The 14365-nt window shown below is 42.0% G+C and overlaps 1 protein-coding gene across 1 annotated transcript; it reads right to left on the bottom strand.

The window, feature by feature from the left end:
- Window positions 1-12566: 12566 nt before the first annotated feature.
- LOC140721041 (muscarinic acetylcholine receptor M2-like) lies at window positions 12567-13977 on the bottom strand. The gene is given in 2 exon segments (XM_073035920.1): window positions 12567-12708; window positions 12710-13977. Coding segments are annotated over 2 exon segments (1410 nt in total).
- Window positions 13978-14365: the final 388 nt, after the last annotated feature.

Raw genomic sequence — 14365 nt, forward strand, 5'->3', positions numbered from 1 at the left:
GAAATAGAGACCGGGATTGGACAAGAGACGTGGGAGAGGGAGAGACCATACTGGAGGGGTGGAGGAAGTCTTTGATGAAGGAGGAAAGGGAAGTATGTGCCAGAGTAACGGCTTTATACGATGACAGGTTGGAGGACTTTCCTTTTCGAAAGTCATTCTGGAACTACAGCTCCACAATTATACAGTCCTCGGAAATATTCAACTCTTTCCGTCTCGGTGACCACCTCTCTTCTCGTCTCCATGATCTCACTCCTCTCCACCCCTTATCCAGAATCGCCCAAGCTCGAAACTGTCTTCGCGATAATCATCCTTCCCACTGGCGGCGTCAGACATTTTTCTTGCTGGTTCTACAGTGGGGCTGAATTATTCAATGATGGTGCTAAGGGATGGTAATGTGTATTCGCAAGGCCAGACGTGTGGCGTTCAAAAGTCAGTTTCAATTATTAAGTGCCTATTATATATTCATCTGTTAATTAACAAAAAAGTGACAATTGATAGATCTAGTATAGAAGTGAACTGTGACAGTGTCAACAGCACCGGGACAACCCGGACCGCACACAACATAAACAAACAAATCAACAGCGCACAATATGAATCACGCTCCAATCCCGCAATTAGCGTCAAATGCGTGTTTTTCAACTGAAAAACACAACTCTAACCCACAAGGTCCACTGCTATTCGCATTGCATAGACAGACAATGGCAAAAGATACACCGTTATTAAAGACAAATAAGGCAAGCAACAGATGCAAGGCTTTACCACTAGTTGGACAAATCGTATTTTAACCATGCAATACCTCAATTAATTTGGCTATTAAATTTAAAACAAAAATCAACAGAATCACCGTTTGGAAGTCTAAACAAAACCAATAGGCTTAATAGCAGTAAACGTAACATTCTAGCATTTGCAGGAAACATAAGTACTATGGGGCATCCACCACAAAATAATATTTGTAATCAGCATTAGTCTCGGCCCAAAATTTAAAGAAATCAACTGCAATCACCATTGATGTTTTCAGAGATCAACACTCCGTCTGTTGCTGTGATTGGTGGCGAAAGCATCAATGATTTGCTGGATACCAAGTGTTTTGGTCTTCCGGCTTTTCATGGCCAACAGGGCCAAGCTGCTGTTCCGAGCATCGCCGCTGCTATCCCTTAGTAGTTTTTGAGGCGACTGAGGCAAGAGAAACTCCTCTTGCACAAGGTAGATGTCACAGGCAGTCAGTAATATGCAGATTAGTTTGTATAAATCTATAAATGCATCGCGGTAGCATCTCATTAGAGCTAGAAATTCCACTGTGTCATTTACCGTCTGTCCTTGCTTTTGTTTTGTTTCCAGCAGCCGCCGAACGTGATGTAGCTCTGCAGTCAGGTTCACTTCAGTCACTCTATAGTATTGGGCCACTGGCCAAAGACAATTCTTGTCTAGGAAGAGCTTGTGTTTGGGATTCAGTGCTGACACTCCAGTCAGAACACCCCCAGTCTCATTTGAGAACCGCCTTTTCATTTCATTCAGAAGTCTGTCTATAACTGGATAGAAACAGTGTTTGCAAAGGTCATCAGTGGATGAGACAGGTGTGCGTTCGGTTTGGGCCTCAACAACAAAATCATGTAGCCGGCGGGATGGCTGGGCCTATCTCCTTTCATGTCACCTTAAATCAATGTTTCTTTAGTTCATGGTTGCCTAACCCGACACTGGTAAGTCTGCAGAGAGATCACTATATTTTAGTGGGGGTCAGTGATGGGCCCGCATTACTAATGTCGTCATCAGCATGGTCAGCAGGGACATTGTCAGTGTGTGCAGTAATTGTTCTGGAAAGGCAGTGATATCATCAGTGCTGTCGCTGAGGTTATTACAAAATAAAACAAACTATTTTCTGTGTCAAACTGACGTCTCTATTTGAACGACGAAGCTCCGCCTGTGATCGTACTGCAATCAGTTTGTGTCCTTCGTGCCTGCTTGGTTCCTTTTTCCAGCTGTGGCTGTCCAGGAAGTGACAGAGATGGGGGTTCGGCTGTTGGGTCCAGAAATGTTGAAAATGCAAAATCCTCTGGTTCTTTATTTCTCAATTATTGGAACAACAGACTCATTTATATATGTTTTTAAAATCCTTCGAAATTTGAACTTCTTTCCATTTTACAAAAATAAATACCACGTGAGCCTGTAATGGCGAACAGCAGCGCGTTGACTAAATATCTTCTCGAATATTGTTAATCTCATCGGTGATGCACAATAAGCCTTTCTTGCTTTTCTACACAAACATGTAGGAACAACGAAGCAGACACACACCTTGCAAAATATTCAGAAAATGTGTTTCAACCTGTTAAATGTCTGCTTAGTAGGACACGGGATACATTCAAACATACTTGAAATATTCCTCATGGCATGAAACCGCAGAAAAGTGCAGTATCCAGCATAAAGCTGCACACACCATTACACAGTAAGTGAATCAGTAACAATACTTTTCCATTCCCCGATCGGGCCACAACTCCAGCCAGTGAATACAACTGGCACATGTTTATGAACCTCCGATTCTGTTTCTGCTGATCCGCACAAGCGTCCAGATTTAAATTTGAATGGATAGGTCATAGAAATTAACGTCAGAGGACTTCAGTGTAAATGCACCGTATTCTGTTTAGTCTTATAGATGACAATCTGTGTCCGGAAGTTGAGAATTGACAGAAAGCTGGACAAGAAGGATATTTCCTCCTCCTGCTGGTTTCACCTGTTACCTTCTACAGTTTGTGCCTATTCATTTGGTTGTGTTTCACTTTACTGCTCATCTGCGGAGACCTGGCCTCTTTATTAGTTTCCTTGGAGTGTTTTCTCTCAGTCAAGCAATATTTACAAATTATGACAAAATGTGTTCGGAAAAAAAAAGTCTTATGTGATTGTACACAAACATATAACTGAGCGTATTTAGTAATTCTGCAAGTGGCAACCTGTAAGGGGTTAACTTCATCTCATCTGGACTGTGATTAATCGGACAAGTGATGTGCAATAATTTTCTCTTGTTGTTCTACACCACCTGCTTGAAACAACAAAAAATATACACATTTATTCCCAGCATACAGCACATTTTTCCCAAAGGTTTAGGAAAACCTACCGTATATTTACATGTATAGAGGGTATGTTAACAATTATATTTACTATTCTATTCTTGGTATGAGACATCAGTGAAAAACACGTTGGTTGTGTAAAGGTGTTAGTGATAAAGACTATACATTCTTGGTGGTTCAGATCATCTGACCCGACTGAACACAAGCTATAACTGATTTCGTGAATGAAGATTTTTATCCGCGAGCCCACTGAACAATATCCGGATTTCTTTTTATGCGGACAAACTAAGTAAAAGTGTGTAACAAGACTTGCAAATAAAGGACGCCGAATTTAATTTGGATGTACGAAAATAAAAATGAGCCCGTGTCTCGATATATAAACACGGCCCAATGTGATGATAGAGTAAATAAAGAGTGAATATCTCTCGTTAACAACCGGGTCAATCCTAATATCAGTACAACAATAATAACAAAAGCCGAGGTTCAATGACCTTACGTTCCACTGATGCTTGGGTACTCGTTGGTACATGGATAGATCATCCTTCTCCTTTGAACTGTAGAACCTGTAAACCGAGTCCATAACGATAAGTTGCATGGAAGTTCTACCCACATCACATAGCCGTCTCCTGCTGTGCAGCGTACTATAAATGACATTATTGATTGACGTTTGAGGTGTTGATTCTCCAGTTTGTAATTTGCTGCGTCATCAGCATTTTATTTGCTGCAAGGGAGCCGGCTTTGGCAAATAAATACATAATCTGTATGTTCTGATACTCACTGACCGTGTGGACAGTGATGACAGGGTATCGGCCCAAACTTTGTGATTGTGCGGAGGGGCACTTTTGTAAAGAACGATGTTATTATTTGTTATGTCCTTATGGTCAGACATCATCTTTTCGCTGTGTCCATCATGAGACTGCGAGCAATGAAATTACCAGTATTTTCAGAAATGGTTCTGAATGAGCAGTGATATGTTCTGTGAGAGATGGTAGGTCCGAATGAGCTGTGATAATAACATTGCAATATTGAGGGAACTGGACAAGTAGTGACATTATCTATGTGGCCGGTGGTATGTCAGATTAAGCACTGACCGGGTTGGTCAGTGATGTGCCTGTAGAGCTCTGACAGTCCTGTTCACTGCAGTAGTGGATCCCTTCGAAGCAGGGAAATAACCCAGTTGTCTTCTCACAGCTCAGGAAGGGAATCAAATTATCTGTCTCCTAAATGTATCCTTCTCAGCCTATCTGTCTAAATGTCCATTTATCGATCTAATATCGATTCATATCCGTCCACTGGCGAAAAAATGAAAATCTTTTTCTTTAAAATAGGCACGGAGACTATTTTTATGGAATATACAGAATCACAACCAGAAAACAGATACCAGCAATGATTATGAAAATCGTGCAAAAAACTCTAGGACCCTTTATTTAAAAATATTATAAACATTAATTTGTTAGGCACTTCTGGTGGCGGGCTTTTCGTGCTCCACACAGTGGCAGCTCGTACACCTTTCGTCCCCTGGTGCCACCCAGAACTCACCCGTGGCTCCAAGTAACAGTCTGCATGCGACAGTGGCAACACCCTAGTTCACCGCATCGACAGGCGGGCTAAACCAGTTGAGTGTAGCCAGGAAACCTCAACCCCAGTAAAATAGGGAGTTGCCTACCCCGGCATGCGAAACCAGTTCCTGGAGTGGACGGATGAGATCAACTAACGGATACTAAAATTATGTTTTCTGTGCATCTAATGAGATAATTTATTGAAAGGCATAATTGTGCTTCAACGCAATCAATCAATGTTATTAACAACCTGCCTTCGATTTGCAAATGGTAAGGGAAGAAGAATGTTTTTTTTTACAAATTAGTAAAAGATCAAATGGCTAACAATTAATTAGAATATGTAACTGAAAAATCTTCAATGGAGAATACAGTATAATCTACCCTTCTCAACATGTCAGTGCAGAATTGATACTCAGCAATTTCTTTTAGTGGGTTACTGGTTCCTGGATTGATGTTAGCATTTCAGTTTGCCATCAGATGCATTCTTCCTCACTGAATTATATTTCAATTATGTACACCACCATGCTGACGAAGCAGGTTTGCCTGATAGATCTATCACTAAGCCAAACACGATTACTAGTCAAGGGATGCATCGCTGTAATGAAGCTGCATCTCTTAACCAAAACATAGTGTAATTTTCATACCACAGTGCCCAAATTCCACCCTGAAGACTTTGTCTCATTCACGGATTCACAATGTAAAGCAGTCATTTCAAACAATGATACTTCAATGAAATGAGAAGTCAATACACTTTCTGTGCATGCGGGTGATACATGTCAGTTTTACATTCATTTCATTCGATTACAATGAAGTTAAACTAAAGGAAGGCAATGATGTGGAAAGTAAGATGCAACAGGCACCTTACTTTAACCCTATTGTCCCATGAAAATTTAATAGTAAGATATTGTTAATGATTCACTGGCACTGAACCGAAGGAAAAACATTTCCACTTTCACACATATTTGAATGAAATAAGCGCTCTACAAATGACCTTGTCAAAGAGCAAGGCAGTAATCATAGAAGAATAAATAATTACATATATTAAGAGTGTGCTGATCATTTGTACTGGGAAGTTTGTAACCTATAATTCAGCATAGCTTCCAGCGTTCAAAATCTAAAAAAGCAGAATAGTTCAAAAGATATTTTGTTTTGGATATTCTAAAACAAGACATGATTAGCAAATTACTGTGGTATTCACAACTTATTCGACCATAAATCCGAGCTGTAAATCTTAACGCTGGATATTGAGTAGGGATACAGTCAAGTTCGAGACTCCTCAGGACAGAGTTTCCTTTTCAAATCTGGACAGTTATTTCAAAATATCCGGAGGTGCAATGGCAATAAAATCTTTCATTCCTTTAGACAGCTCTACGGATACAAAGGTTCATTCCTTTCGTCATTGTGCTAAGTGTCTATACAGTGCAGTGATGCATTCCTATTTATCCTAAGATACTTGCACTGATAACACTACACCTTCTAGCACAGCAGGCTAGCTTGAAATACTCATATTTTTTTTGAAAAACCTTGCTTAGTTGAGACTACGCTGAGAGATTTGATTTATTTCTGATTCGTGAACTGGAAATCCACAAAGGTTTGGTTGTTTCTAATGTTTACTCTTGGGAAGTGTACAGGGAATGATGTGCCAAGCCACTAAACTCTAAGCTTGAATTCAAGGCCTCTGTAGACACCAGTTTATCCCAGATATGGGGGGGGGGGGCGTGGGGGTAGCGTGGATTTGCAGGTATTCCTTTTGTATGCAGAATGAGCAGAGAACATGGAGAGAAGTACAAGCTGTTTGATGAGAGAGGAAGCTGCGGGAGACAGTGAGGGAAGTCTCTCAGAAGAACTGCTTTCATACACAAACTATTCAGGAGCAATTCTCTGAAACTCAGTAAGAGAACAATCTGCCAGTCATTGGTGGTTCAGTAAAAACACTCACTCAAAACTGTCACCTTCTCCAGCCATAATTAGAAGCTCAAACCTGAAGAGACAATACACTGGCTGTCACCTTCCTAAGTGAGAGTCTCCAATGCCAGAGAAGCAAGAGTGGAATCTGTGAATAGCTTTGTGCAAGCTTCTTCACTGTGCAGGGTGATCAGACCACAACTCTGCAGATGTCACATCAAACCTCTAGATGCCAATCTGGCATCCACCAACCCTTTGCTTAATGGGTTCCGACTATGGCATATGAAAGGCTGGGAACCCCCGATCTCGGTGTACCTTAACCAAAAGGAATAAACACCCTCTTGGTGACCAGACAGTGCACGACCAATCAGAGAATTGACACAAATAAATGATGGTGCCTGGAGCTGTCGAGATGGCTGCTTTCTATATAATGGTCTGCTGCAGTCTGCAGCTGAACCACCACAACTAACCAAAAAGTAGTTATGGGAGTGTAAGGGTTAATGCCTACACCATGGTCTGCAACACAGGAACTCCTGCACACAAAAATGCCACATGGCTACTAGAAAAAAATGTGAAAGAGCAAACAACTGTTGAGCTGCAACAAAGATTCTACTCCCCACACCACCCAGGAGGAGCACAGCAAATCACAGCAGAAGAAAAAGGGGGAAGATTTAAAGGGGAACATGAGGGGAAACCTTTTCACTCAGTATGTTCTGTGAATGTGGAAGAAGCCGCCAGCACAAGAGAGACATGAATCCTCAATCTGAACATGTAAGAGAAGGTTGGATGGGTACATGGATGGTACAGGTATGGAGGGCTATGGTTCTGGTGTAGGTCGATGGGAGTAGACAGTTTAAATTGTGCGGCCCCCCTAGATGGGCTGAAGGGTCTGTTTCTCTGCTGTACTTTTTGCTAATTCTATAGTTCGATATCTGCTGTGTGCCACACAGGCTTCCCTTTACAGGGGTTCAGCTTTTGTTAACCAGCTCCGTGTCAAGCAGCTAGACGCTAAGAAAAAGTGGTGGTGAGGGTAGGGGTTCAGAAGCAGAACGGGAACAAGAAGAAAGAGAAACAGAAGCAGCATACTTAGCCGGTTTGAATGCTCATCCATTTCAGTACCAGTTCATCTAACTGCAGCAGTAAAACACATCCTCATTCACTATTCTGCAAAAACGTATTTAGCTACAACATGAAATACATGCCAACACAAAATAAGTATTGCAATCCGGTTTTATTAATCTAATCTTGGCAAGTGGAATAAGAACATTTTTTCACCCTTAGTGTCTTTACCTAAGTGGATGGCGACAGAATAGCTCCATTGGTCAGCTCGAGCGGACGGAGGCCAACAAAACAAGTTAGTCTCCTAAAATCTAACTTACTTATCCAATGAAAAGTAAGAAGGTAGAAATCAAAATTGTCATGACAGGAGGTGTCTTCAGTAAGTAATACAGACGCACTTAACTGGAGACTGAATAGAGTTTGTGAGGAAGGAAATTCATCTGTCTGCTGATGGAGACATCTCCCTCTCCCTTATTAGGGAGAGAGAGGACCTGCGATATGTCGAAGACTGGGTGAAACCCGAAGTCTTTGGTTTAACTGCAAGTCTGTGACTTTGCTATAGCTTTGCTCACACTTGACAGCTTGGTGGCGACTGCTTGGTGGTCGGTAGGGGAAGGCGGGATTATTGCTTGCAACTGCTTATGCATGGGAAGGGGGACTTTGGGGTTCTCATGTTTAACTCGTTCATTCTTTGGCGCACTTCTTTGTTTTGGTGGATGTTTACAAACATAAAGCTTTTCAGGATGTATATTGTAAACATTTCTCTGACATTTCATTGGACCTTTCAAACTTGGATGGAATTATTGAAGCAAGTTGGGAGGAGATTCATGCAGAGCAAAATCAGCGGTCGGGCTGGCTGGGCTGAATGTAAGGAACTTTAGTGAAGGAGACTGCAAATGGCTTTGGTGTGCAATTGTGGGTCTGGAAGGCTGTCTCTGAGCTGGACCCTCCTTTCAAGATAGGCATCATTTCTGATGAGAAGGGCTCCTGATTATCCTGTGAGGCTGGGGTATCCTTTCTCATAATGACAAGACAACTGGCAGAATGACAATGGTGGGATAATGAATGCAGTCTTTACTCCACAATGCCACTGCTGCTCCCTCCACATGACAGTCCAGCTACCCCAGCAGTGTGAACGAGATGAGATTGCTGTATTGTTACAACATCCTGTCATTGCTTTTGAACATTATTATTCCCACCATGCTGGCCAAATCCTGAGATTAGACAGTGATAATCTGAGCTTTCACATCAACTCACATACACTTGGTTAGAGTCTGCCACTACTGCATCAGGATTTGAGATATCAGCTGCAAGGCAGAGGGTTTTCAACCCAAAATGAAGTTACTCAGCACTTCTGTGAAGCAGTGGTTGGGCTCCAATCTCTTTGCAAGTTTAATGTGCATTCCTCCATGCTCTTCGACATTGCTCACATGTTTTCTGGAATCAAGAATTTCACCCTTTTAACCTTCTTATCCGCGAAAGTCCTTACTTATCTCCTCTTTTCTCGAACCTTTCTGTGATCTACTGAATTATTCGTAAATCCGCAGCCCAAGGTACAGGTTGCATGCCCAGAGACACTCCACATGCAAAGGTACACCGCTGAACCCATCTCTAAATAATGCACTCGATTTTATTACAGACTAAGTGAATCGGTGCCATCATTTAAATTCCTTTCCATCACCACTTTACTAGAGTGTGATTCTTGGCCAGCTGAAATGGACCCCACAGGAGTAGCAAAGTTTCGATGGACACGGGCGAATGTAAAACATGTATTTTTCTGTTAAAAATTGGTAAAACAGTTATACATTCAGTAAAACAGGAGATTTTGTGGATTAAGTGAGAAGTAGAATTCGAGAAGGGTTCGGCATTCAGCCGAGGATTAACCATTGACCGAATAGATAATTCCCACTAACAAGAAGCAGCGCCTCTCTGTGAGGACATGTGATGCAATGTCTCAGCCATTCCAACTACTGCTCCCTATCTAATATACCGGATCGAATGAGAGGGAATGAATTATTCTGCTTTCTACAAGACTATTTGAATACTGTGTCTGTCATTGTTGAATTGTGTGCAACCTGTGAACAATAGATACAAGACTTAATACATGTGCAACTGTGCTACTGAGTGTATGAATGCTAATTATGAACCTAGTTGACAGACGGTGATCAATGGGACGATGGTTAATGCGACAGTGATGCACAATGGATGTCTGATGCAAACACGTGGAAATCTGCAGATCCTGGAAATTCAAGTAACACACACAAAATTCAGGCCAGGCAGCATCTGTAGAAAGAAGCATAGTCGACGTTTCGGGACGAGATCCTTCGTCAGGACTATCTGAAAGAAGAGATAGTGGGAGATTTGATAGAGAGAGTGGGAAGAGAGATCCGAAATGATAGCAGAAGACAGGAGGGGGAGGGCATAAAGCTCAGAGCTGGAAAGCTGATTGGCAAAAGGGATACCAGGCTGTAGAAAGTGGAGGATCACGCGACGGGAGGCTGGGAAGAAAGAAAGGGGGTTGGAGCCCCGGAGGAAGATGGAGAGCAGACAAGGAGTATTGTTTGAGGGACAGAGAGTGAAAAGAGAGAGTGAAAGAAAAAAAACGGAAAGGGGAAATAAATAAATGAATAAACAAACAAATAAATGAATAAATAAATAGATAAACAGATGAATAAATGACTGAATGAATAAGGGTTGGGGTAAGAAGGGGAGGAGGGGCATTAACGAAAGTTAGAGAAGTCATTGTTCAGGCCATAGATTGGAGGCTACCCTGACGGAATATAAGGTGTTGCTCCTCCAACCTGAATGTGGCATGATCTTGACAGTAGAGGATGCCATGGAAAGACATATCAGAAAGGGAATGGGAAGTGGAATTAAAATGCATGGCCACTGGGGGATACTGCTTCCTCTGGCAGACAGAGTATAGGTGTTCAGTGAAATGGTCTCCCAGTCCGAGTCGGTTCTCACCAATATTTAGAATGCCGCACTGGGAGCACCCCACCACCAAGCACATATTTCCGCCCCTCCCCCAGTTTCTGCTTTGCGCAGAGATCCCTCCCTACAAGACTTCCTTGTCCATTCATACCACCGATCGCTTCCCACCGACCTCCCTCCCGGCACTTATCCTTGTAAGCGGAACAAGTGCTACACCTGCCCTTGTACTTCCTCCACCACCACCATTCATGGCCCCAGAGAGTCCTTCCAGGTGAGGCGACACTTCATCTGTGAGTCAACTGCTGTGACATACTGCGTCCGGTGCTCCCGGTGCGGCCGTTTCATGTTCTCGTTCCGTTCATGTGCCTCGTCCTGTCCTTGTACCTCGCCCAGCCAAGGGCTACCTCGCGTAGCCCAGTGCTGGAGTTCCCCCGTCCTGTCCTGGATTCTCACGTCCAGTCCTATAGCCACGCCACGACCTGTAGCCACGATTTGTCCTCGCCTAGATCCGTGTTCGGAGCCCGAGTCAAGTCTCAGGTTTCTGGTCCTTGTCCAGTCTCGGGCTCAGAGCCCTAGCTCAGGCTCCAAGTTCCTAGTTTTACGTCCGTGTCCCTTGTCTCTAGACCAAGTCCTAGCCCAGGCCCTGAATCCTAGTCTCGTCCAAGGCATGTGTCAATGTCCAGCGTCATTCACTCCTGTCTTCCCTTGCTTTCTTGACAAAGCTAGCCCTGTTCCTAGTCCCTTAGTATCTGTGTCTTGCATTTGGGTCCGCCACCAACGCCCCCCTTATGACAAGTGATTAAGTTTCGAAGCAACCAATTAGAACTAATAACTGAAAGGTAATAAGGTGTGTATCCATTAGAAACACAAGTTTATTTAAAGGGCAGAATACAATTTTTGATACTGAATGATATTATAAAAATGAACATTACCCCTTGAATGTGCCCATGTTGAATTTTATAATTCAGTCAAATGGCATTAATTGTGCCATTGGTTAATTGGGGAAATCTCTTATTTAGGACAATACTTAATGATAAATAAATAAATTGCAAAAACATTGGATTCCTTTGTTTATTTGGAAAACTATGCCACTTAATTGGGGCAGGAATCTGTTGCCAAATCCGTTCTAACTAGCGTCAGTCACCTGCAAGTTATGTGGCCATTATACCCTACGCTGTAATTAAAACAACCGTTTTAAATAGCATCACGAGTGTGTTCGTATTCAAAGAGGAGTGATTTTGTCATTGATCGTAGGCAAATGATAAACAGTAAGACAATTCGGAACTGCTTTCCTCACTGCGGTTTCAAGCATTCAGGCTTGCGGATGCCAGAAACGTCTAAGGTGAAATCAAACAATTTCAAAGCTTCATCTAGTTAGGTACTATGATTAATTTAAAGGTATCAGCAATCATCTTGAATGTTACAATTAAAATGAGGATTTGGAGGTTCCAATCATCGATAGCACTGTTTGAAAGCTGTCCACTATCTGCACTTGGTTTCTCTGATAATTTTATTTATTTACAGTCAATCAAAAGAACACGTCAGTGTACACTTAATGAATTCCAGCATAATAATTAGGAACTAATACAATTTTATATACTGCAGTGATTTTGGTTGTGTTCTAATTTATTCTGTATTTCCTTTAAACACATAGTTCGTTACTTATTTATATGTAAGTTTGTCTTTTTTTTATACTTTGTTAACTATTTCCAGGAAACTTCGGCTCACGGGGGCAACCATTTGATCGGGCCAAAATGTACAATTCCTCGTGTTCCTCAATTAACTGGAACGCACTATATTTGAAATCTAGGAAGATTAATTTACGATTTCACACAGAAACATTATAATAATCAGCACACTCGTCATTTAAGCAGAAATAAGAAATTAATTAGACAGAACTCAAGTGTGCTTTCACCATATTACAGATAATGTCTATTTGAGCCATAACTTAGCGTGTTGAACATTTTACTTATATACAATTATGATAAACATTGTGAAAGTCATCTATACCATGTATAAAATATTCATGGAGAGGAGCAGGTTGTTGATTTTATCTTGGTGCACCAATGTTTTTATATTGACAGAAGAGAAGATGTTTGAAGGTTTTCTTGAAGGTAGCATTGCATAGCGCATAGCAGGCTGGGTTGAGAGTACTGTTGATGTAACAGAGCCAGTATCCCATACTCCAGACTGTTAGGAACGCAGACGGAACATAAAGTGTTAATGAGTACCATGACACTGTATGGCGTCCAGGTGATGATACATGCCAGCAGAATAGCCAAGACGGTCCTGGTCACCTTATTCTCACGGGTTACAGCTCCCTTCTTTTTCTTAGCAGGGGTCTTTGTCATTTTAATGATCTTGTGGGCTGCGGCGAGCTCCCTGTCTTTACCATTGTTGGTGCTGTTGTCTGACACCATTTCAAGTGTGGTAGCACAGTAGTCACTCTTCTTAAATTTCGTGATAACCTTTATGCTGGAGAGCTTGGAGCTGCCGTTGCTAAAATGCCTTTGTGCACTGGAGACCTTTGTGCTCTCATCAATCGTTCCTTCCTCCTTCTGGATGGAAGGGACGACACTGAGGGAAGTCGTGTGATTGTAGACCCCCTTTTCCTCTCCTTGGCCACAATGATCCGTCATTACTTCACCAGCTGCCTTGCCATTTTGTACTTTGACATTCTGCAACCCATCAGGTGCACTTGAACTGTTGCTGTTATTCGGTTTCATTATTTTGCCTCGCTCTGGACTGGGAGAAATGGTGCCTTTGTTGGACTCTGGCTGTTTCTTATCCTTCTTGATCCGACTCTTGCTAGCACGGGATATGTGCACATACAAAATAGTCATGGTAATAACCGGTAGATAGAAGGCTGCTATTCCAGTGCCAAAAGTGACAACTGGATTTGAGAAGAACTGTATATGACACTCACCTTCTTTAACTGTCCGCCCACCTACAATGAACTGCCAGAAGAGAATGGTAGGAGCCCACAGGATAAACGACAGCACCCAAGCAGCTACAATCATCATCCGTGCCAACTTGGTGGTTCTCTTCACAGGGTAGCTGAGAGGCTTTGTCACACAGAAGTATCGGTCAAAGCTGATGATAAGCAGGTTCATGATAGATGCATAACCAGCAACGTAATCTAGAGCCAGCCATAAATCACACACCACAGGGCCCATGGGCCAGTAGCCAATGACGATATACATGGTGTAAAGGTTCATAGAGAACACACCAATGATCAAATCAGCACAGGCTAAGCTGAAAATAAAATTGTTGTTAATTGTTTGCAACTGTCTGTTTACTTTGATAGAAAGCATAACCAGAATGTTTCCGATAATGGTCACCAGACTCAAAGATAATGCTACAATCAGAATGAAGATTATTTCAACTGTTTTGTAAGTGCTCCCTCTTTCAATGTCTGTTCGGTTGCTGAGAGATGAATTTGTCTGCGTTGAATTAGCCATCCTTTCCCTCTGAGTTAGCACTGAAGTGACCTAAACGTAGAAAATAAGAGACAAATGAGAAATATTAGCAAACAAGCAATAAAGGATTTCTAATTGAAGTCTCACCAGCAAGACCACAGAAGACCATATGTTGTAAAACAAAAACTTAAAGATTATTGCTGAGTAAAGATGTTGATGCCTGACATTGCAAACATGTTTTCATTAGATTGGTCCAACTTTATGTACTTAAAATGATGGGAAAACTCTGATCCCTTGGTTCCCTTAAGTGCACGTGCTTTAAAATCAAAAATTATATGAACACGAGAAATCCCAGAAATGACGCAAGAAAAACAGATGCACAGGATCTGTGCAGGAGGAACAACCATCCAATCCAATAAACTTGCAGTCA

Source organism: Hemitrygon akajei, unplaced genomic scaffold, assembly GCF_048418815.1.
Source record: "Hemitrygon akajei unplaced genomic scaffold, sHemAka1.3 Scf000049, whole genome shotgun sequence".
Lineage (NCBI taxonomy): Eukaryota > Metazoa > Chordata > Chondrichthyes > Myliobatiformes > Dasyatidae > Hemitrygon > Hemitrygon akajei.